Raw genomic sequence first — 26,253 nt, forward strand, 5'->3', positions numbered from 1 at the left:
ATCAGTAATTTGAATACTGTTTTACATGGGGGCCCTGCATAACATAAAAAACACATAAAATTACAAACATTCATATATATATATATAAAATAAACAGAAGATAGTTATAGTAAGATAAAGTCAATTGCAATCTCTGCTAGTAAAACTTATTACGAAAATCATATATGAACACAATTTTGAAAAACAAATTGTTGCATCTTGAAAGTAATGTGTTAATATAAGGGAAAATCATAATGAATATTTAAACAAAGAAAATCATGATAAACATTAGGTGGTATCTTCAATGAAGTGAACAGTAATCCTCTTATTTTGGAAGGTAGTTATCAAAAAAGCATTAAAACATAAAATTTGTTGTCGTCAATTGTATAATTTCTAGCTGTTGGTTACTAAGTATATACATAGAGACAGGAAAAAAGTAATTGAGTTCCAGACATAGATAAAAAACAAGATATAACTGAAATTTACATGTTAAGGGGAGAATTAATCTTTAAAAAATAATGATAATGGTTGGCATTTAATTATGTTACATAGGTTATGTAGATTCGAATCAGTGATAGGTCAATACGCCATCACGTGACCATAGCTGCGAGGATCACATTTGTTATATTCTGGGTTTTGACGTCACCTCGGTGAATATAACTGTTGTATTGTCAATTGCGGCGTTATATTCACTAAGGTGACGTCACTCGCTGCTTACAAGTTGCGTAATCAGGAAGTTTATTTGATGTACGCACTACTGTTAACGCGTCGATTGCATTAAGAACGCGCTTGATGTATTTTCAAAGGAAATTCTATTATGAGGTAGATGTATCAGAGCTGTAGCAAGAATTTCAGGTTGGAGCCAGATGATGAATGCAATCTCTGATGGCAAATCCACAAAGACTATATAATATAACAGATATTGCCTGGTCTATCGTTTTTAATAAATAACATTTCAACTCCCCTCCGAAGCTATATTTTTCCCTCGGGAGAATATTTTCCCTCAGCGCTGCGCGCTTCGGGCAAAATATAATCCCTTGGGAAAAATATAACTCTGTCGGGGAGTGGAAATGTTATATTCAAACTCTAGGTAGGCAATATCTGTATAATAGCCCATACTTGACAGTACTTAGTATATTCATTCTAATTATTTGTTAACTTAATGTACCTAGTGCAGAAGGATTGTTTGGTTTGGCAGTTTCGAACTTCAGCTGGAAGATTGTTCCAGATAAAAACACCTTCAAAAGAAAAAGCCCTTCTGCCATGTTCAGTTCTTACTTTAGGAACATGTAGTCCACGTTTATAAGATATTCTGGTGCTATACCGATGCGTCATAGCAGACTGAGTAAACATATCTATTTCTTTATGAATTATTGAGTATTTGACAATAAGAACCCTCTCGATTGAATCACCATAGGTTAACAATCAAGAATTAGCCAAACAATTCAATAACTTATCAGGATTTATTGGGATGGTCTAAAAGGTTTGTTGAATGACGGATGTTTGCAACCCTTCACATACTGTACTTATTAGGTAGGATACTAATATAATTCCTGTACCAGCTTTAAGCTGTAATCTTGCACTCTCCTTTCCCCTCCCCCTCTTGCTTATGTCTCCTGCCTCCCTTATATCTCTCCCCCCCCCCTTCTCTCTCTTTTCTGTCTATTCACAAATGAAGTCATCAAAAAAAAAATTTGGCAAGTGGTACCTTTGAAATAAATAGTTTTCAGAGTAACAGAGCTTGAATTCAATTACCTTTTTGTCAATTTTATTATACATGGACCGTTAACTTTTCACAGAATCCATAGTCATCACATAGTTGATAAACACAGCAGTAATTGCTGATGGGCATGAATGTATTGCACAATACTATTAACTTCAAAATATTGGCTGGCATGCCATATATATTTGTGCTCAAAAGTTAGTGAACCCCTTCACAAAATGCACTGTTCATGCTGAGTGTTGAATGTAGACAACAGCACTACAATGTTTGACGCACCCAGAGAAACCTGACTTCACAATTAAATATCTAAAACATGGCAGATCTTTAACACTTAAAATTCATTCATGGATGGAGTTCACAAACTTTTTGAGTACCACTGTACATGCATCTTTAAACTTGGGTGGTGCCATACTTTTAAAAGGGGGCAAGGCCACCAAAATAAACTGCCTATTAGAAGTAGTTCTAAATCTCTTAAAGTATTACTTTATAAGAGGCATACCTAACAATTAGCATATGATAGATAAAATAAACATGTTAATAAATTTTTATAATTTTGGTCCATTATTTTGTTCAAAATCTATAAAGAAATATAAAAAGGATAAACTTATCTACAATGTTTGAGATGAAGAAAATATATATCACATTTAATGAAATTTACAGAATATCCACATTGAATGACTGTATGACAATGACCAAACACAAAGTTCTCTGACTTGACATGACATAAACACAAGTAAATTAAAGTGTTAAGCAAATTATCACCTCTGGTAGAGGTAATAAACTATCACTTTCAGGGCAAGGTGGATGTAGCTATCTTTCCGAAACAAACTTGACAGGCAATGCAATTTCATTTTGCATAAAGTTTCACTTCTAATACGTATGTAAACTGTTTCCATGGATTTATATCTTGCGCAAACCTCACTGCATGTGCATGTAATGAAGAAAGAACGGACCAAAAAAGAAATAATAATAATTATAAGTGACAATGGACTTTCATTCTCAAAATCATTAATAATAACCTAAGACTGTATGGGCTGACGAGATCAGCGAACACATGTTCCATGACCACAAGTAATTGATGGGGAACTAACCTTTAACACACAATTGACATTTGACCAACCTTATAGCAAGATTCTTAGTATGTGGAATATAATTGAAAATATATTTTCTGCCTGAGTGTCACTGTAGATGGCCAGCGATTCATATTGACAACAATATATTGTCAATGATATTATTTGTGATAGAAATGTCAACTGTGGCAAGAATGTGAGATAAAAATCATGTAATCAGATATAACCTAGGTCAGAAATGAGTAATGATGTTAAGTAGGAGTCTCTTATAGCTTAAAACCACATGAGCCATCAATTATCATGGGGAATTTCAAACTATTTGGATGCCAATCACACAGAGTATGGCAGAGATTTATGACCTGCGGACAGTAGTGCCACTGGGAATTGCCTTGTAATTTCATAATCTCACTTTCCCAGGCCGGAAAGTTGCCCTTAGGCAAAGCCTAGTATGGCTGAAGAATTTCTCGGTGGTAGATAAATTTTGCTTTCTCCAAATAAGTTTCTATTGCAGTTATTGTCAATGCTTTTAACAAAGTCTGGGATCAGCAAACTATAATCCACTCCCCATGAAAGCCGATCCCATATGACTTTAAGACTCCACAATATGACCATATATCATAATATAATGACACTGAAACTTAATGGACAGATCTATTGGATACATTATATTACCTCTCCCATAATATAAAAATATGTGGGTTTCTATATGTCTCGGAGAGTGACACATTTGCTCCTGCGACAATTGCTCCAGGCTTTATTTCGTCTAAGATGTAGAATTAGGGTTGTAATAGGGTTTTATGTTAGGTTTAGGGTAGGGTATAATGTAAAACCCAGGGTTGAAGTTGGTTATTCGATAAGTCTGTGGAATTTCTAGGGGAGCGATTGTCGCAGGAGCAAATGTCATCGAACCGTCTCAGTCATCAAAATTAGCTTAAATTACACTGAAGCAGTGACAGTAAGCAACAAAACCCTAACATCAATAATCCAATTCTTAATTTTCCAAGGAATGATAATATTTTGTTCTTGTATAGCAGATGTCACATTATCTATTGTACAACGCCTACTTAGCTTGTTGTACGCGAGCAAATGAGATGCAGAATGTCAACGTCACAATAGTTTAATTCATTGCGCTCAGTAAAATGAAGGTGCAATACGCGTATGCTGGCTAAATGCGCAATGCTGCCCATGTGCGCTTGTGGGATTTTGCTTTTCGCTTTCAATTTTTTGCTCCCTTTTCATAGATTACTGCAGGGAAAAACTTTGTTTTTTTTCATATTTTTCGCTAAATTCTGAGGCGTTGTACAACGCAAATAGCGAATATTCTTATTCGTGCAATGGTGCGAGATTTTGCATTCGGTGAAAGAGACGCTCTATTCAAGATGGCTAACGCCTCGTTGAATAGAGCATCTTTCTTTCACCTCATGCGAAATCTCGCACCATCGCACTCATGCCTATTCGCTATTTGTATAATGTCTCTATGTACTTGCAAAGGATTTTGGATATTATTACCAAGGCCCTTAGCCTGGCAACCTTTTTTGGCCCACAAACGACTTAATTGATTCCTGCCAGATACCCTGGCTTTAGCTTAACCTGCCACTTCCAGCACTCAATGCATTCAAGGAATTAATCCTGCCAGGTACCAGTTCACCTCATCTGGGATGAGTGCAGCATAATGTGGATAGCTTTCTTGCTAAAGGGAAAACGGCTGGGATTCAAACTCTCAACCCTCTGTTTGAAAGACAAGAACAGACCCATGGAGCAGCCACATTATGTGCAACTGCTTGACAAATATTTAATGGGGATTACATATTACAGTTGCGTATAGTTGAAAGTCTAAACATGCAATATCGTCCAGCGCAATTATAGCTCAGTTTAACCTTGATATAATTGCCTATAAAATAGGTCCAGCATCTTTCCGTCAACATGATATAAACAGTAAATACAAAAAGAACTCTAGTAGCAAACCATAAACTAGTACTCTATCCCTTCTCATCTCTGTGGGGTGGTATCTTGAGATGACGGAGTAACTTCCAACATGCTCTGTAGCCAGTTATGACCATTGATGATCTTTGTTGTAGCAATTACAAACTCAGTCGGAGCTGGAAAGAAAATGATTGAAAACTTTTATTTGGACTAGCCACATTAAAATTTGTTGAAAACACAGGTGGTAGCTACAGTGGATAAACTGTATTTTTTTAACAGACTTCATAATAATCTCAAGCCAGGCAAACACTAAATTATCTGTATACGATCTGATTTTCAAAGAAATTCAATATCATTTGATGTGAGTATTCCCACTTTTAAAATTTTAACGATCAAAGATCTGAATAGTGGAATGAACACTAAAATCAAAATTCTGGTATATTTGGAGCCTCCCTGTAGGAAAAAATCAAATTCAATTCCAACTCATGATGATGTGATCATTGGCTGTGACCTGAAGCAGATTTAGACTTCATTCCTACCACAAGGCATAAACCAAACCAGAATTCTGATTTTAGTATTTATAGCATTATGCCCAACTTTAAATAAAATAATTTCACCAGTTTGCTTCTTGGAACTTTAGTGTGCTGCAGGCTTTAGAAATTTTCACATGGCTTGAGTGCGGCATAAAAGGGATACACATCTTGCTGAAGGAAATAAACATGGTTGGGATTCGAACCCACAACCCTATGACCCACTAGACCATGACATAACCACAATAAGCTTAGAAAAAGAGATCGAGAGAGAGATTATTAGACAATACTTACCATCTTCTTGCTGTGAAAGGAACCTAAGAGCAGCAATCTCTGCGTAGGTGACCCCTCCAAGGAAGTAGATTAGTGTTACCTTTGTTGAATCACCTTGGCTATCTCCTATCATAGGCCCTGGAACACATCAGAGAAGAAGATATTACAGAGGATTTCTAAAATCTAAAAAATCTAAATGAAATACTTGAGAACTCTTCCAATGAGCATTAATTTCAAGAAGAGGTCTTCAGTGAATCATCATATTGTCCTAGATATAAATAAGATATATTAGTTCTGACAAATTTCATGCAAGCAAAGTATTTTGAAATGATGAAAATTATTCAAAAATAATGCACAGAAAATAGCCTCCACGGCACAACAGAGATGACCATACGTGAGCAATAAATACCAAATATAGCTTGGTTATGATTACAAAATGAATTCTAACAGAGTTCAACAAACAGACCACCAAGTGTTCTATGTTAAATGCCTTACTATTTAGTAAGGCATTTAACATAGAACACTTGGTGGTCTGTTTGTTGAACTCTGTTAGAATTCATTTTGTAATCATAACCAGACTTGAATTTAGCTTTCTGTGATGTGTTCCACTATGACTGTTACAAAATTTAGTCACAAGATCCCTGTCAACTTTTTGAAGGAAAGTTTACAGGGCACCATTACACAAAGATTTGAAATAAATTGCTTAATGTTAATGACCAATCAAGATCATCGTTGATTGTGCACTTTGTACTAAACACTAATTAGAAACCAATTCAGAAAGGTTCCTTTGTATTTGCCATCCATTGTAAATCTTTGTGTAACAGGTTCCAGATGGCATAATATCTTTCAGTCTTTGGGTAAAGAGATGTATCTCTGTAATATAAGCAGAGCACTATTTCACTTTTCAGTGAAATGACCTATCACTGTGTTACAATATAGAGAACAATCTTAGATGTATTTACTACTTCATAGGGCTTCCTGCAAATTATAAATTAATTCAGCTTTACTTGATCATTTACCACAACAATGGAAAGGCTCTTTAAAATACAGAAGAACCAACATGCAAAATGGAAAAAGTATCAATGGTTACTTTTCTTCTGGAGACCTGTGGGTAGTACTTGCGTCTCTTCTATTGTTGGACCAGGGAGAAGTCTCAAGACCTCGTCTATACTACGCCATCCAGGTCTTGCCAAGAACTGGGCCAGCCTTACGGACAGAGGGGCATATCCACTGAATACATAGGATATATCTGTCGGGTTCTAGGATCAACAACAGAGAACAATCCAGGATAATTCACAAAGATGCAAGAAAGGCCTGCACATTATTGTATATTTGGGTGTTGCATCCAGTAACATTGTATTCGGTTGCAGTAGTAATGCAATACATACCAAGAAAATGAATAGTTTGACAAGAGAAAACACTTCAGACTGTAGAATATTTCATATCCTTGTTGAGTTTATGAATAGTTCACATTTTCCCTCGAGGGGAAAAGTGATATGTGGATCGATAAGGAGTTTCAAAGGTATGAAACAGTTGATGACGATTAATGAATAACAGGCAACAGATTTTAAAAGAAGCTCTATAAAAATTGAAGTTGATATTATTTAAAAAAAAGGCACATGTAGATAAATGTATGGGACAAAGGGTGTTGGGAGGGGAGAATGGTGACAATTTGTACTTTTAATTATTTTTCATTCATGAATTATGGTATTTCACCTTTTTAATTGTACTAAATGCAATAATCCTAGTTGACATTTATCTTGAATGTTTTGATGAAAGAATGGTGAAATTAAACATACCTGTTCATTCACATCTTCCATAACTAGCTTCAGTGTCTTTCTAATGGTAGGATAAGTTTTCTGTTCCTGGATTCGAAGCAAGCCTGCCCTCTCTAGCTGCTGCAGAGACAGATTATTCTCATACCCGTATGTCTATCAACAACAAAATATAAGTGTATTTTTTAACCAAATAGTATATGTAAGACTGGACTTCCTAACAAAGTTATAACCCATGACAGAATTGTTGCTCTGGGTGAAATTTAACTAGGTATATGAGAAATACAAGAAAATTAACAATAGATGATTTCAAGGTCAGTGTTGGTGTGGTGTTGGAAGCACAATTCAGATTACCTTTCTTAGCTTCAAAACCTAATAAATTTACAAAACTTATCTAAATCAAATTATTGACATCTGAACACCTAGTAAGATTCATTCCAGGGTCACTTTTTTACTGTATCTTTTATATATTGATGTTTTGTGTTAACATGACCATACCAAAAACATTTAATCTGAACATGTTATCCTGTATAAAAACAGTTTGATAATAAATAGTTAAATAAAGTTTGGTAATGTGATGATTGAACACAAATTGAACCTAACTCCCATGCCTTTTATGAAAAGGAAACTGCTTGAAAGAATATATTAAAATATAATATCATGCTCGGGTTTGCAATTGTATAATCAACTTCTTTCTAGTTATTATTCACATTTTGTACCTTTGATTTCTACAGTTGCTTGTATTACTGAAACTGCACAAAGTACAACTGAAATACAATCAATGTTTGTATCCAATCCAAATCTCACTCACTAAATTGCTAACACTTTGTATGGTCTTTGACTGATTGTGTGTTATAAATATCTCATCTTAAAATAAACATTTTGAGATAACCATCAATAACATAGAGAATGAATTAGCCTATAATTTCATTCATAGTGGTGAATTATTATTAAAGTGGGTCCACATGTATATTACACAGACTACACAGCTCAGAATGTTGCAATGATGTTGGCCAGATGTGAGTAGTTGAGGACTTGAGATGGCGCCATTAAGGCGGCTGGTTCATTTCTGCTTTAAAATTGCCTTACTTTTACTATATCCCCCTGTATTTCCATCGTATAAGCGAGGGCGGAGTGACGTCACATCCGCTTAACAATGACAGCACTGACCTTAGTGCGATTAAAACAAAGTATAAGAAACACAATGAAATGTCAGAAACAGCACTGAAAATTTCAGAAAGTTTCATACACTTGCAGATAATGAAATGGGTAAACTCGATAATAAGGACGTTCAGCACAAAGTATGAATGCGATGTTTGTGTATTATGCATTTTATTTGTAGGCATGCCAAAACGCTGTACTGCTGCACAGGTTGCTAGTGCATTGTTTTCATCAGCCGGTCAGTTGCTAGGGCTAGAGATTAAAAATGCCAGGATGTTCGCCCCGGCCTATAACACTGAATCTGCCCTCAAGAAAATTAATTCAAACCATCAGGATCCTGCATGACAGTTACTTTAAAAGTAACTTTGCCATCCAATTTTAAGACCATCGTAACAATGCGGCCAATCAAAAGCAAGGATTCCATGGTAGTTACAGTTGAATGGCACAGTTACCACATTAGTTATTTTCATACATTTATTTAATTCTCCATGTTCTACCAACCTGTAATATTTCTCTTCTGTAGTAATCAAATATCTTTGGTTTTAATCCATTGTTTGTGACTGACTGCATACATAGAAGTCTTAGAACCTGGAGAGAGAGAGGATGGGAAGACGAGGAGCATCATTAGAGAGGGGAAGTTCACCCTGACATAAAGTTGGTTTTGATAAGAGCAGTAAAAACAACAAAACATTAATGAAGGCTTGGCAAAATCCATCAAATTATAACCAGAGTTACAGATTTTTAAAGCTTTGATTTTGACATGTGAGCAATTCACCCATATAGTCTGGTCTGTTAGCGGAATTATGTGGACACGGTGGACAAAAGCATGATTTTTTCTCCAGACCTTTGTTTATGTATGAGAATAAAAAATGGGGTATGCTCCAAAAAATCTGGCTGCAGGAACAGTGAAAAAATGGGTGAAAATGTCAGAATTTATGAGTTTAGATTGGTCTGATATATAGACTAGCGCTAGTCCAAAACTCAACAGCAGTGCATTATTTTGCATTGGTTTAGTTCTTGAATTCAGACCCTTTTTGAACAGATATTCTGTTTGTCCTCACATCTCAATGCACCAAATATCTGAATGCAGATGCTAAACAAGCCGAAGGGTGGCGGTGGAGGGGGTTGAATGTTGGTATGTATGTACATATTTTGGTCTTGGGGTAAAGATGTGCAAAACACATTTTTTTGCATGTGTTGGAAATTGTGTTGCCATGGTAACAGTGTATTATGGCAAAAATAAGGTACAAATCTTGCAGTTAGAACTACTTTCTCTGTTGTCACCCGATTCTCATGAAATTTGGCACACACATTGGTCTTGAGGTGTAGATGTCTAAGACACATTTTGTGTGTCTTTCAAAAATCTTGTTACCATGGTAACAACATATTATTTGGTGAAAATTGGGGAAAAAATTACAATTCAAACTGCTTCATCAGTTTTAAATCAATTCTCATGAAATTTGACACACACATTGGTATTAGAGTAAAGATGTACAAGGCACTTTTTGTATGTGTTTCATAAATTGTGTTGCCATGGTAACAACATATTATATGGCAAAATTTAGGTAAAAACCTTGCAATTTGAACAACTTCATCAGTTTTGAACCATTTCTCATGAAATTTGGCTCATACATTTGCTTTGAGGTAAAGATGTGCAAGAACCAGTTTATGTGTGCATTTGTCAGAGTATATTGCCATGGTAACCACATATGATAGCCAGAAATGCAGGAAAATCCATTGTGGATCAAACAACTTCCCCTTTTTTTAGTCAGTGCTCATAAAAGTTGGAAGAAATATTCATCTTTGGGTAAAGATTCATATTAAATTCTAAACTGCATTAAAAAATATGAGTGTGGGGGTATTAATCACCTTCAGTAATATTTCTAGGTTTTGGGGGAGGAGCGGGATTGGTCCTTAAAATCTGACCTCAAAATAAAGGTTAAAGGCGGTGTCAATTAACACTCTTGAAATAAGCATCCCCTCAAGGGCATAGGCTGGGGGTACACTGGGTGAATGTGAAACCTTCCGCTCTGGCAAAGGAGTTCCAACACTGGCAAGCAAAACAAAATGTGTACCCCTTCTACTTTCAACGGCTGATTTTCCAAACCTTAGTTCCACCTTCCCAAGATGTGCACCCGTCCCCATATTCACTGTTCATTGAGCAAATGATGACTTTTATTTCTCTACATATATTCTAGTCATATCCCTTTCAGATATAACTAAAATTTTCACAGAGGATTTTCGGAAAACAACTAAATCCATTTTTTTTAAGCAACAGTTATTCCATTCTGAATGCTGCAACTATGAATTTAATGCACCTTTACCGAAATATAATATCATGACAGCCATTTCTTCAATTCTTTAAACTAGACATTAAATATAGCTAATAGTATTATTTAGGACAGAGTGTAGCCAAAATAGAGTTTAGAAGATTATGAAGAAAAGAATAAATGTCATGGTATAATATTTCAGTGTAGGTGTAAGCATTCAAAATGGAATAATTGTTGCTAGATAATAATGAATTAAAATAGCAAAAAAAAAGTACTTAGAGAGGGAGAAAAGAGGGGGGGGGGGAGGAAACAAAACAAGAAGGTATGGTAAAGCTCTAAAGTGCAAAAAGTGCAAAAAGTGATGTAAGAAAGTCAGAGTAAACACTGAAATGAACAAAGACTGAGTAGAAGGAGATAAATAAAACGTTGATTAATTGGGCACCGGAAATGATCTTTTATCAAACCAGAATGTTTCAGGCTTTAAATTAATACGCTGAAGTGTAAAGGATTTTTCTTCCCCCCTTTTTTTTTTTTTTTTTTGGGGGGGGGGGGGGGTCAGTTCCTAGTTGTAATTATTTCCTTTTACTCTTTATGTGGCAATTTTCTAAAGGCCCCCCCCCCCCCAAAAAAAAAAAAAAAAAAAAAAAAAAAAAATGGAAGGGGTGCTTTCTTTAAGAGTGTTTAAGTTCCTAATGGCCATGTCCTTTAACCTGCTATATTTTTATGTTGTCAGTTTTTAAGGACCTCCTCCGCCCCCCCCCCCCAAAAAAAAAGAACCTATAAATATTATTGAAGGTGATTAATACCATGAATACCCTGCGCTATTTTATGATGTTAAAGGGGAATCCAAACCAAATAAACACTTGTTTTTTAATGAGGAAAAGAAAAAATCAGACAATAGGTCAAAGTTTGAACAATATCGGACAAACCATAAGAAAGTTGTGAATATATAAAAGTTGTAAACATTGGTAATCACTATATACCCATGAAGACTTCAAATTGGCCGCACATGTGATGTCATAATGATGTAAGGGAAGGACCACTCTTCCATGTACAGAAATAATTAATTGACTAAAATGTCTTTTTCAAAAGTTTTATTTCAAATTGTATCTTTCTTTCATGAGGACATAAAGCATTATACTAACAGGTTTATATTACGGCCCCAATGAAATTTAGGAGAAAACCAAAAATCAAAGTACAAGGCCAATGGGAAAGTTGTCCTTGCGGCCTCACCCCTTGTCATAATTTACTTACCCATTATCAATTTGAAATCTACATACTAGTAGCCTTAGGGATCTTAATTTTAAAGCAGCCATAACTTTATTTTGCTTGTCCGATTGCTTTCAAACTTTCACCATTCTTATTTTTCTCCTTTTCCACACAACATTTTATGACCAAGGCTGGATTCCCCTTTAACACTGAATGTGAATCTTTACCCAAAATGAATATTTGTGTAAACTTTTCTGAGCACAGGCTGAAAACTGAGAAGTAGATTGATCCACAATTGATGAGTTTTCCCTGCATTTCTGGCTATATGTGGTTATCAAGGCAATGCACTCTCTGACAAATGAAAAAAAAAAGGTTCTTGCACATCTTTATCTCAAGGCCAATGTGTGAGCCATATCATGCATGAGAATTGGTTTGAAACTGATGAAGTAGTTCAAATTGCAAGGTTTTTACCTAAATTTTGCCATATAATATGTTGTTACCATGGCAACACAATTTCTGAAACAATCACAAAAAGTGCCTTGTACATCTTTACTTTAATACCAATGTGTGTGCCAAATTTCATGAGAATTGATTTAAAACTGATGAAGCAGTTTGAATTGCAAAGTTTTTTCCCCAATTTTCACCAAATGTTATGTTGTTACCATGGCAACAAAATTTCCGAAAGACACACAAAATGTGTCTTAGACATCTACACCTCAAGACCAATGTGTGTGCCAAATTTCATGAGAATCGGATGAAAACAGAGGAAGAAGTTCTAACTGCAAGATTTGTAACCTTATTTTGCCATAATACACTGTTACCATGGCAACACAATTTCCAACACATGCAAAAAAATGTGTCTTGCACATCTTTACCCCAAGACCAAAATATGTACATACACACCAACATTCAACCCCCTCCATCACCACCCTTCGGCTTGTTTAGCATCTGCATTCAGATATTTAGTGCATTGAGATGTGAGGACAAACAGAATATCTGTTCAAAAAGGGTCTGAATTCAAGAACTAAACCAATGCAAAATAATGCACTGCTATTGAGTTTTGCACTAGCGCTAGTCTATATATCAGACCAATCTAAACTCATAAATTCTGACATTTTCACCCATTTTTTCACTGTTCCTGCAGCCAGATTTTTTGGAGCATACCCCATTTTTAATTCTCATACATAAACAAAGGTCTGGAGAAAAAATCATGCTTTTGTCCACTGTGTCCACAAGTAGGGTGTTTTTTACGCTAACAGACCGGACCAATATGTCAACTGATATAAATATTCCCAGAAAATTCTAGATGGTTTTATCTGTATATTCAATATATCATTTCACACATGATTCTAGGAAAAATACTTTCAATTATCATGAGCAATTAAAATATGAGAATCAATGGAATTTATAATACATGACATTATTTCTTGTATCGACATGCCCAATATTATTGCAACTGATGCTCCCATATCAATTTGAAAACTTAAAATCAAATGAGGCTTAGCAAAGATCAGATACTCTGTTGATAATACTAACCTTGACCAATGGTTCTTTCCTTGCAATGCAGTCTTCTATATATCCATTGGCCTTATCTGTGTCAATGCCATTCATGAATTCTGCAAAGAACGGAGAAAGACTTACGGAATGTGTTTAACCATGCTGATAATACAATTTAAAGGACAAGTCCACCCCAACAAATAGTTGATTTGAAAAAAAGGAGAAAAATCCAACAAGCAAAACACTGAAAATTTCATCAAAATCGGATGTAAAATAAGAAAGTTATGACATTTTAAAGTTTCGCTTAATTTCACAAAACAGTTGTATGCACATCCTGGTCTGTATGCAAATTGGCAGACTGATGACGTCACCCACTCTCTATTTCTTTTGTATTTTATTATATGAAATATTCTAATTTTCTCCCCCTTGTCAAGTGAAACAAAGTTTCATTTCTTCCTGAACATGTGGAATTACCATTATTTTAACAGTTTATGGTTAAGTTAAGTTGGTCCTTGTTGTCAAATCTGTAAAAATTAAAATATTGTATTATTCAAACAATAAAAAACAAGAGAAATAGGGAGTGATGGACATCATCGACTCTCTCATTTGCATATCACTGAGTTGTGCATTTAACTGTTTTGTGAAAAATAAGCGAAACCTAAAAATGTCATAACTTTCTTATTTTACATCCGATTTCGATGAAATTTGCAGCGTTATGTTTGATTGATTTTTCTCTATCGATTCAAATCAACAATTTTCTGGGGTGGACTTGACCTTTAAGAGAGATAGCGTTAGAATTTTGCAGTCAAGCTATGGTCACTCTGAAAACTTGTGGGAACTTCGGGCATCTCACATTCGGGTCTGAATGAAAAACTTATGGCCCGTATTCTGAAGTCAAGTTTAACTTAAACTCAGGTTTAAAGTTGTGGTTTAAGTATGGGAAGCCATAAGTATCAAATTTTTTATTAAGTTGTACGTTTCTTATGTTTACTCTGCTCTTTCCTGATTCATCGATGGTGAAGACAATCATCTATTTATACTTCCTAGATAATTATGAATGATTTAAGAGTCAAATGAGCTGAAATATGATATCTCTACTGTTAGTGATTTATGTAACAATTATAAATGGGGACCATATTGTGATTTGTAAAGCAGGTTATAATCGAATACCCAGAAAATTCATCAAGCAGCCCTCAAGCTCACTATTATCAACAGAATGTAGTTGACATATTTGACATCTGACTTAACTGACCTTGTTGTGTCTGTAGTGAATCCATGAAACTTTCTTTATCTGTTCTTTCTTTGATCAGTTCTGCAATCGATGTATCTGATAGAATGAAAACAGTCACATTTATAGTACACAGTAACTTTTAATTCAAGATTATTGTTTCACAAATACCAAAGTAACAAGACATTCTCAATCGTATAATCACATCAAATACAGTCAAACCTGTCTTAGCTGCCACCCTTTCTATAGTGGCCACCTGCTTATAGTGGCCACTTCAAATTCCCACATAGGAAATTCATATGTTGTAGACCCTGTCTATAGCAGTCACCTGTCTAATGTGGCCAGTGGCCACTCATTTTTCGTCCCTTAGTCAATAACCCACCCTCTATAGTGGCCACTAAAAATCAGCTTAACAGAATCTTTGAACTACAACAGTAGTTGAATTGCTAGTCCTGCATCTAGACACGAATCTTTCTCTAAAAATAACAATTGCTTACATGTATGCAATATAGACTACACAAAAAAAATTAGGTCTAACTCATTAAAAACACACACTGTATGTCCAGTGCATAGATTGCACAGTACAATACATTGCAAATCCAAGATGGCCGCCAACCTGCCTATAGTGAATTTGAACCATTTATCTAATGATTTGAATCACGAAACAATTTTGGCTCCTTACAACAGCAACAACAACAATAATATTAAACTTCCCGCTTGAGCACTAATTTAGTTTGGCAATGCATTGATATACCTTCCCCACTCGAGACCAAGGTGAGGTAAGTGGGTATAGTGATAATATTGTTATTAACAATTGCTGTTGTTGGTGGTGGTTGGTTGTTGTTACGTTGTCAATGGGTTTTTATAGTGTTAATCTTCTTAGTTTTCACAACATCTGTTGTTGGCACTGTTATTTTGGGTAGTGACAGAAGATTTGTTTGTGTTGTCACTGTTTTTGTTGCTGTTGTTAGAGGTGGTGCTGTAGCCATTGCAGTTTTGAGGGTGTTAATATTCCTGTGATGATGATGATTGATGATGATGATAACAAAATTACACAGGGTAGCCACTTCAGTTCTGAAAACCGTTCTCCCAGCGGGCCCTGCTTAACATGATAATGTTATTATTACCCCGGCTTTATCCTGTGGTGATATTACTCTTAACGTTTGCTGATGGCAGTCTTATGTTTGGATATGGGGGTGGTTGTGTTGTCATCATTTCTGTTGCTTAGAAATGTTAACGAGGATGATGCTGCCATAATCTGTATTACTCACGTGTGGCTAGAGACATCTTTGCAGCCTGTATGTGATGAAGCTTAGAGACAAATTGTCTGATTGCTGACACTGATTTAGCATCTTTACGTTCCTAAAAAGAATTAAGGTAGGATATTTGACAAATTTGGCAAATAAGAACTTGATTTACCTTAATAAACAAATCATTAACAAATAATAAACTAATGCCAATTTTGATCATGTAAAATAGTTTTCATAAAAGCGATCATGAAAGCCTAGAACAGAGTTAACATACCCACTCTTAGACTAATTAGATATATTTCACACATAAAGTTTTCTGAAATAACCAAGGTGACAATTGCTTACTATAATTCAACAGATAATAATTTCTTCAAAATTTTGTCAAGAATCACTATGATTCAATAGAACATAAAACATGAAACCATTTTCAGATAGTACAAATTAGAACAACCATGATTATTAAAATAAATAAACATAGGAAATTAACATGGAATCTGATTTCTGTTCAATACAAAGGAAAACATGGTGGGTTTTTTTTTCCTTTTTGTTTTCTTCCTGATAACAAGATAATATTAATTTATACACCTAAAAATAAAATGCCCAAACTGAAGAATGAGCTCAAGTTTAAATTTTTGCTCTATGTTCAAGGTCATTGGGTGACCTTGAGGACTCTGACTACAGTAAAAGAACAAGATCGAAGGGTTGACTGACTGGGAAAGGAATGATGTACATTACTGAAATCAACCTTCCTGTAATGAACATCATGCCTCCTGTACATCAACATTCCAAATCAACAATATTGTAAATTACATCAGGCCACCTGTCAATCTTATTGTAAATTTCAACCTGTTGGAATGTTGGCATCTAAATCCTAGTAGATATCTGTCAATCACATTTATTGACTATAGTTTTTAATAATCAAATCTACTAAGGATGTATGTCATTCATATGAATAGGAGTAAATCTGTTATTACTGTTCGATTCCATTGCATTACAAAACTGCAAAGTGCTTTACAACACTGAAGTCATCCTTTCCTACTTTCTTATGAGTCTTTTAACAGAATACTGTTCAGTTTTTCAAATGCAATACCGGTAATATAACACCATGTATTAAGCGCAGGAGAGTTGTGCTCAACAGTTAGTGAACCCCATATTTTAAGTGTTCAACTTCTGCCATGTTAATAAATATTTATTGTGAAGCCAGGTGAGAAAAATTACATTCAATAAAGTTTGTTTCCCTGGTCTTATCGAACATTGTAGTGTTGTTGTCTACATACAACACTCAGCATGAAGGAGTGCATTTTGTGGTAGGGTGCACTAACTTTTAAGCATAACTGTATGTACAGTTGAGGCCAAAAGTTTACATCACCCATGGAATTCAGTGAAATTTGTTCGCTTGCCAAACATCGTTAAATTTACTATACCTTCAGAAATATAAATACTACCATGACAAATTTTGTATCAAATGAAAGAGCGTATTAAGCTCTTTCACATGATTGGGATGCCGTTGGAATTAAAGTATATTTCAGGTGAAATTTTCTTTGAAGAAAAAAAGTAATATTCGTGCTAAATGTATTCTATCGTTTATTATATTTTCAAACATTGTTTCTTAGAAATATATAAATGTCGAATCTATGATTTATATTACATTTTCTATCTTGATATGTCACCACTGACCATCACACCGCAGACCTATGGTAATACTGACCTCATATTGAGCTGAAAGGATCTTGGCCCTACGGCTGAGTTCTGGTCCTACAGCATGGAAGTTCCGATCCCTGATAACAGAAAAGAGCTCATCAGCAGAGTTAAGTTGGACCTTCTTAGGCTCTGATGGTAGATCCTGCTGTTGTTGTTGTTGTTGTTGACCTTGCTTGGGATCATCATCTTTCTTGGCAAATTTCTCTGGTGGTAGTTTGACAGTTGCTGGAAAATATTAATTCAAACATGAATATCAGGTGTTTTTATGCAATGTGACATGACTTTTATTTCTGTAAAATGTTGATAACATGTAAATTCTCAGGTTCCTCCCCTCCACCATCTCTCTCCTCTCTCAACATCTTCACATGTCCCTCTCTCCCCCTCACCCCTCCTCCACCTCTCTCCCCTCCCTCACCTTTATCTCTCTCTCCCTCAACCCCTTTCCCACCTCTCTCCCCCTCAACCCATCCGTCACATTTATCTCTCTCCCCCTCAACCCCTTTCCCACCTCTCTCTCCCTCAACACCTCTCTTTCTCTTGCTTTACCTCTCTATCTCTCTCTCTCCATCTCCCTTTTACCCTCTCCCTTCTCTATCTGTCTCCATTTCTTGCTCCACCTTCTATTCCTTATCCACCTAGCTCCAATCCTTGTAAAAGATTCTTAAAAAATTTCTAAAAATCTAAATCTGCGACTCGATCCAAAAGAAATTATTTTGCAACACAGTTGCAAATGCAAATTAGAATTAAAGACATTTCCAATAATATGTAATAGCAGAAATAAGAATAAAGACATATTTTACCTACCATTTGTGATGCCATAAATTTCATCGATGAGCCCTTCATAAGTGAGCTGTGTCATGAGTGGGGTTAAGAGGTCAACATTACGATCGATGAGAAGCAAACAATCAATCTGCGGTGCAATGAGTCTTTCTGTACCTGCCATCTCTCGTCTCATTCTCATCACCATATCTGTCACTTGCTATATGCCAAATTAAAGAAAGAAAAAGACTGAATTTACACTAAAGATATATTTTAATTAGTTGGATTATTGCAAAATGGCAGACTAAATAAATAAATCAAGATACATTTTGAAAGTTGACACATTTTTCCGAAAGTGGGAGCCCCTTACAAAATAAAAACAGACGTTAAAACTTCAAAAACTATCAATTCTTGCAACTGATGGGGATGGAGGTCCAAAAGAAAGCAAAACACTTATGAAGTTGGGATTGCAATTTAACCCTAAAAAGTTTGGAGAACTAATTTTGCCCCTAGACATTTTTCACAATAAATTTGTAATGTAGAAATCTCATCAATAGAGATTGAGAGCCTACAAATTGTATTTCACTCACAAACATAGTTTAGAAATCAACATTTCTTTGTGAAACTAGATAGATTCTTAAATGCAAGGAATGTGTAGTAGAAGTTTATATCTACACTATTACCAGACCAAATATACAGAAATTCTAAAATTTTCCAATAATGACCTCTGTGACCTTAGAATATTGACCTGAAAATCTAATCAAATCATTGTCATTCCTATATGCATTTATGAGCCCAGTCTGAAATTAAACCCTGAAACATTTTCTTTTCCCCACAAAATCTAATTAGATCATTGTCCTTTACTTTGCATTCATAAACCAAACTTTAAGTTGACCCCTAAACAGTATTTATCTATCTTAACGGACAGATGGTGGGTGGAGGCATAAAAATGATTTAGTCTTAGAGATTGCATCAAAAGCAAAGTGCATATTGATAGCCTTCGTACTGCCAATTCCAAGCTCTTAGGGGGCTGAATAAGTGTCCGTCAGAATCTTAGGCAAAAAAACCCAGTCCAGTCTAATATGAAAGGGTTATAATATGTAACAATAACCACTTCTTGTCCACATATAGGAAAGAAATGATGAAAGTATTCAAGCAAGTCTTTGTATCAGCACTGACTTTGTGGGTTAGACTCATGAAATACCCTACATGTGACCGTCCACCTCAAAACCACAATAAATCAGCAAATCACCAACTAAAACTAAAGATAGGCTTTAACTTCACAACTCCAAAGAATAATATGTATATCATAAAGAAAATAACGATAACTGCTGCTTGTAAAAGAGTGTAGCAACAGATACCCTGGGGTGGTTATGGGAAGGGGGTCCTCCACCTGTACTTAATTGTAATTCTAGGTATTGAAAATTCATTGTTTTAGTTTTAATCACATTTTGAGGGTATGGTATGCAAAACAAATCTGGATTTCAAAATCTGTGGAAATCAGTGGATCTGCAGAAGAAAATCATGCCTACAATATGAAGAATTGCTCTTCCAGATGAGCCAATATTCTCACTCTTCATTTTGGAAGATAAATTACTATTTTGTCAATTACAGAAATCTTGGTGGGCAATATATTGTTGGTATTGAGACAGAAGGTCACATGTTACTTACCCGAGAACACTCTCCTTTTCCATATATATGTGGAATGATGCCATAGAGAGCTTGTATTTTCATCAATGACTTGGCAACATGGAACATGGAAGTAGGATCACCTTGGAGATAACAGTCCTAAACAAAATACCCAAAAAAATTAACAAGATTTGGGTTTAATAAAATAAAAATAAAAATGCATTTCATCAATTTCATTTTTCATCACTCTCTTTGGAACAAATTCCCTTAAAATATCTGACAGATCTCAACTTATTCAATTTCTAAACATAATTACTCAACAACAATCTTTTTGTTTTTCTTGGGTTGTAATAAAGTATGAATCATTTATTTCATGAAAAACCCAATAATTCTTTTCTATTGGATGATCACATTTTCTCATGAATCAGGGATTCAAGAACTAATGCTCATTTCGATGGCACATTACGCTGTAACTCTAAATATCATGAATACATTTATGTATGCCACAGCTAAGGTAGAGCCGGCTAATCACCCCCCCCCCCCCATACCCACCCCCTCACCTACCAACATCTATTAAAGAGTACATATATACAAACCTTGAAGGCAGAATCGGACTCCATAGATAATATATCACTATCAAAAGGTAAAAGATCCAGATTATATTCTCCTACTGTAGTCAGTGTTCCATAAACCCCAAGCTCCTGCAAGGGAAAGGGAGAATCCGTTAGAATTGGTATAAAACAATTCATAGATGAGGTGGTGACATCATAAGCTTTTATTTTATTTTTGGTGAATGTAAAAGATGCTTGAAATCAAGTAGTTTTCATAGAGAGTGAATTACACTACACATAGCTTTTTGTGAAAAGCATTATAAATACCTGTCAGAGAGCAACTGCTGTAAGGCACAACTGGATAAGCTGCCAACCGAGTGTCAAATGCATGAGAATATATGCACATAGTAGAATTGCGCTATATAAATGGATATATTATCATTCAATTTAAATTCAATTCAATTATCAATTTTATAAAATGTAAAGCACATATATGTGGATGGGGAATTACAATATAAGCCTATGGCTGGCAAAACAGTGATCCCCTACATACATACCACCTTTACTAATAAAAGAAGTTTGTAGAATAAGTAGTTTAATTCTAAAGAATTTACATTTCAGTCCAGGTCAGTTTCATAACACTGTCTTAGTTCTCTCATAGCAACTGGTTTTAGACGCACCAAAATGCACATCAATATTTTACCCGATGTTGCATCTGTACAATCTGTCTTTAGTGATAAAAAAATATTGGTTTGCCACATTCTAGTCATTAGTAAGGTGATGCATACCAAACTTTATGAAAATTTGGCTTTAACAAACACCCAGGGGCGGCTGCACAGAAGCATTGTTAGCGTAAAAAAACACTAACAGTAGGGCCAGTCACATCTTTCACGGGCGACCACCGCCTAGATGCATTGTTTTCACTAACAGAGCACTAAAAGTAGACCTACCGATATCGATAAACTCACAGAAGCTTAGCCGAATTCCTAATAATCTAACAATAAAAGGCCCAGCAGAAGCTAACAGTGGCGCTAATGTTAATACAAATCACTAACAGTGCCAAGGGCACCAATAGTGACGATGTTAGTGAATAATTTCTCCCTTTAAAACTTGTCTCCCTTTCTTCTTATACCAAGTAATTTAAAATAGACCTCGACCGAATTTCATCAAAATCTGATTTAAAAAATAACAAAATTCTTTAATATTAAAAATTTAATACTGTATTTTGCAAATGATATTACTGAGCAGCATGTGGCCATGAATATGCAATAAATGGAACGATGATGCCATATCCTCTAGCTCTTTCCCCTTTTTCTGATTTTATTGAAATGAACTCGTAATTGTCTCAAATGTGTGTATGTCGCCCGATCTTTGAAGCAATATTCTGGGTGGACAAAATTTAAATAAATCTAATTTTGTATGATACAACAGACTCTCATTGCATATTCCTGAAGACATGAATACAAATTTCACCGAAATAGGGCCTCATGCAAAATTTTAATATACCATAATTTGTTATATTCATTTCCAATTTTTATTAATTTGTCAGTGTTTTATTTGTCTCACTTTACTGTTCAAACCGTATTATTTTCTTCAGCCTGGAGTACCCCTATAAGTATGGGTATACAGCGGGAGATGTTGATTAGTGCCAAGATATGATCCTTTTCATCAATATTTTTTTCTTCCAAGATATTTTTATTGAAGACATTTTTAAGAATAGACCCTACATTAGAAAGAAGAACAATAGCTGATGAAATTTATCATATGATAATCCTCACTGGCAAATACTCTATCATGAGCATGATAAGTGAAGTCTGTGAAGAGCATTTTCAAACAAATAAACTGATGATAAGTGGGATTGCATTTTTTTTTGTACAGAATCTCCATCGTAATATCATGATAGGCTAATTTTCTTGATCTTTTAAATCCTTTTCAATATTTTAAAAATTAAATTAGTAAATATATACTTGCTGTCATTTCATGTTTAAAATGTAATAATAAGGAAATTTTTTAGGCCTATATAACAATTAATTACATTCCTTTACCCTTTCCTAGACAAGATTTTAAACTCGTAGGATGTGCAAATAATCATAACTAAATCTTAAGTTAAATCTAGATCGCTACGCACAAATTATAGATTTTGCCTAACTCAAATCCCCTAACAACACTTGTGCCTAACGGTGCCTTAACAGTGCTTTATGTGCCTTCTGACTGTGCGGTCATTCTACCCATGTTGTTAGTAGCTGATTTGTTAATGAATAATGATATACAGATTGTGATGTCAAGCATTGATCCCAGATGTAAATAATGCATTACTTTGACATTAGCCATCGCGACGAAATTACCAGTTGTAACAGGTCCCTTTCTTAGTGCAATGTTACGCTAACAGCGTTTCTGTGCGGCCGATACAGGTCTCTCCATGACCATAAAATCCCTGAGTTTTAAGCTGTTTCAATGTTAGGGAACTTACCGTCAACTTTCTCTCACAGAGAAGACTCTTCCTTGGCACAAAGAAAATGTGGAACTCTTTGCGGAAGCGTCCAGGGGTTTCCTCCGCCTTGCGGATATTGTCTGCAACAATTGTCATCAGGTCCAATCGAGGGCGCACAATGAATATAACATTCTGGATAGTACCACCTGCACCACTGGACGAACTCTTCAAAGGCAGATGACCATGTCGAAGGGGGAACATACGGTCAACTTCATGTTCCTAAATGAAGAGATATGAATTTGGCACTACTTACATGACAAAAATGATGTAAATTTGTTATAATTTCTTTGACATAGTATCTATAAACTAGACAAATGAGACTTTCTGAACAGCTCAAACTTTATTCAATGTACAAGCTATGGCCTATATGCTACCCTACTACCATACAATGACAAAGGAAGAAAGTTATTTTTTTAATGGTATTTTTGTGTGTCCAAGTGAACTCGTCTTCAATGTTAGATGGAAGGTACAATGGCACTGCATAGATACCAGTGTTAACGGTATTCAGAGATAGAACATTATTTTCAAATACCTCTTTTTTTATTTTATTCTATTTCTTCTTCATCAAGACTGTCTTCTTGTCAGCTTGACCTCCCACAACTAATGTTGTAGTGCAAGAGCAATAACACCTTCATCGATCATTATACAGCTGTAGACAACCTACCTTTAACAAGGAATATTCAGCGATGAGCCCAATAGGTCCCGTAAGAAAATCATCCCAGACCACTGCCTGCATGTAAAATGATGATCGACAGAAGAATACGGTAATATGGTTCATAAACAAAAGTTATGTATGACTAGTGACCTGTTGTGCTAACAATAAAAAAAAATCCCAAGTGAAATTTTGATTGTAACTTTCATTTGATGAATATTTTGTCAAATTTGAATTGAATTGATTTGAATATTCAATTTAATAATTTTTTAGGACCAATTAAAAAAAATAATCAGTATCATGCTTATTTATTTCTTTTATTAAATATTAAATATCACAATTCTTTTGTTTTGAGGACTTGTTTTTTTTTTTACATAAATGTCACATTTTTGTTACAAAATTGTTTTAATAAATCCCCAGAAACGACGTTATTCCTGTAAAACATTAGATTTAGATACCAACGACTGGCAACGTAACTGGCCTGCATAAAACAAAAAAGGTGTAAATTTACAATCACCCCTAACTTAGACCAAAAGCTTTGGTCTCAGTTTTATTGGTTGTTCTGCTGAACTCTGTTGGCTCCACTCACAAATTATAGACTGAAGTAAGTCACTTTTTCCCCCCTTTAAAAAGTTTTTTTTTGTGTGTGTATTTAAGGCCAAAACTGAATATTAATCTTCATTTTGGTCCAGTTCTATAATATAGGCCTATATTTTTATGAAATAAAGACAAAAATCGAAGAGCCGGCCCGTCGTTTTTTTTTTGTCTTGTTAACCCCCCAGGCCTAATAATGTATAGCTGAGCTGAACCGATATCCAGTTCAACATGTTCAATACAATTACAACAGAGTCTGACACACCCAAGTCCACCCCCCTCAAGTCCACCCCCCCCCCCCCCCCCTTTCCCGTAATCATATGCCCCAGTCACACAACAGGCTCGTCAGAGTCGTGGAACGTAATTAAAGTTAGACCTAGGCCTAGGCCTACTCGTTAAATTTGTAAATTTGTAAATTTGTTGTAAACGAATTCTAATCTAAGTTAAGCAGTACATCAATCAAACTCACCTTACTCCCTATGCATTTGTCCAAACAATCTAAGAGTTCTCTTCTGGCAACTTCTCTCCAAAAGGCTAAATTCACACGTCCACTGACAAGATGTGTGGCCATTTTTTTTTCTTCGTGGATATATGCATACAAAATGAACCGTTGCTGCATATAAATTTGTGCAAGAAAGACCGCGGAGGCCGAGCTAGCTCTAGCTACCGGGGCGCGGCGGCGCGGCGGGCGGGCGGATCGGAGACCACATGTACGTAGCTAAAAAAGGCCAAACAGATTTAGTTCAAGAGAGTGGTTGATTTCATACGCAGCGCGCAGGCAATTGCATAACTAGGCACGTCCCCACTCCCGTCGGCCTACAAAACAAAAATAAAAATATACGGAGGAAAGGGAAGAGATTAGGAGAAATTAAAGAAACAAGGTTAAAAGAGAATAAAAAAGAAAATGGAAATATTAGAAATATCTTTAAAATTCAACCATTGTTAAATGACCGATAAAATTTGAATTATTTTACAATATCAAAAAAATATTCCTTGAAAATTTTCCAACTGATATCTCGGCATGCAAGTCCATACTGAAGAATTAAAATTTATTGATACCCCTAGCTGTTACAAATTAGTTTTAATCCACGGGCGGCTGAAGCACTAAAAAATGCCCCTATTAGAAAAACAGTGCACCCGGCTTACTAACTTTTTCACTCGAGTGCCTCTTTCATCTTCATATAGTGAAAGGTCAAGTCCACCCCAGAAAATGTTGATTTGAATAAATATAGAAAAATCAAACTAGCATAACGCTTAAATTTCATCAAAATCGCAAATGACTGACATTTCAGTTTGGCTCTGTTATTTTTCACAAAACACTGAAATGCACAACACAGTGATATGCAAATGAGACCCTCACTCACTATTTCTTTTGTTTTATTGTACTTGTTTGAATTATACAATATTTCATTTTTTACAGATAAGTATGACAATAAGGGACCAACTTGACTGAACCACACATGTATAGCGTTAAACAATGATAATGAATTGCACATGTTTATGGGGGAATTAATCGTGTTTCACTTGACAATTAGGAGAAAATTTCATATAATAAGATACAAAAGAAATATGAGTGGATGACGTCATCAGTGTCCTCATTCGCATACCGACCAGGATCTGCATTTTATGACTGTTTTGTGAAATTAAGCGAAACTTTAAAATGTCATAACTTTCTCAATTTTGATGAAATTTTCAGCGTTGGGCCACTACAGTAAATATATTTACCTATTTTTTTGTTTGTAAAACAACCATAACTGGTCTCCTTTATTCATTTCATTTCAAAGTAGTACATGTGCATCAATCTTTAATATTTGCCTCCATTTCTGGAGAGAGATACACGGTTTTCTATATTGATCAGGGGCGTAACAGGGGTCGATGGCCGGGGGGGGGGGGGGTGGGGCAAGAGCCAAAAATTTGCCGGTCATAATCATGATATGAACAGGCAGTGTTGTAACGAGGCAAAATATTTGAGAGGACCAGACATGGCG

The 26,253-nt window shown here is 35.3% G+C and overlaps 1 protein-coding gene across 3 annotated transcripts; it reads right to left on the reverse strand.

Annotated features, from left to right (window-relative positions):
• Positions 1–1,722: 1,722 nt before the first annotated feature.
• On the reverse strand, positions 1,723–25,102 carry LOC129254688 (vacuolar protein sorting-associated protein 33A-like). 3 transcript variants are annotated; one of them, XR_010296090.1, is made up of 16 exons: positions 24,735–25,102; positions 23,684–23,749; positions 22,999–23,238; positions 20,574–20,678; positions 20,020–20,136; positions 18,394–18,568; positions 17,597–17,814; positions 15,910–16,000; positions 14,663–14,737; positions 13,450–13,529; positions 8,936–9,022; positions 7,298–7,429; positions 6,589–6,757; positions 5,520–5,636; positions 4,001–4,871; positions 1,729–3,505 (listed from the first exon to the last, which is right to left on the reverse strand). XR_010296090.1 is itself a non-coding variant. In XM_064111322.1 (15 exons), exons 1-15 carry the CDS (start codon positions 24,882–24,884, stop codon positions 4,762–4,764), a joined length of 1,932 nt encoding a protein of 643 aa, XP_063967392.1. In that variant the 5' UTR covers positions 24,885–25,095; the 3' UTR covers positions 1,723–4,761. The 3 variants fall into 3 exon arrangements, 1 of the variants encoding a protein (XP_063967392.1); XR_010296087.1 differs by having other exon boundaries at positions 3,980–4,871; positions 24,735–25,057; XM_064111322.1 differs by having other exon boundaries at positions 1,723–4,871; positions 24,735–25,095.
• Positions 25,103–26,253: the final 1,151 nt, after the last annotated feature.

Source organism: Lytechinus pictus, chromosome 2 (assembly GCF_037042905.1).
Source record: "Lytechinus pictus isolate F3 Inbred chromosome 2, Lp3.0, whole genome shotgun sequence".
Classification (NCBI taxonomy): Eukaryota; Metazoa; Echinodermata; class Echinoidea; order Temnopleuroida; family Toxopneustidae; genus Lytechinus; species Lytechinus pictus.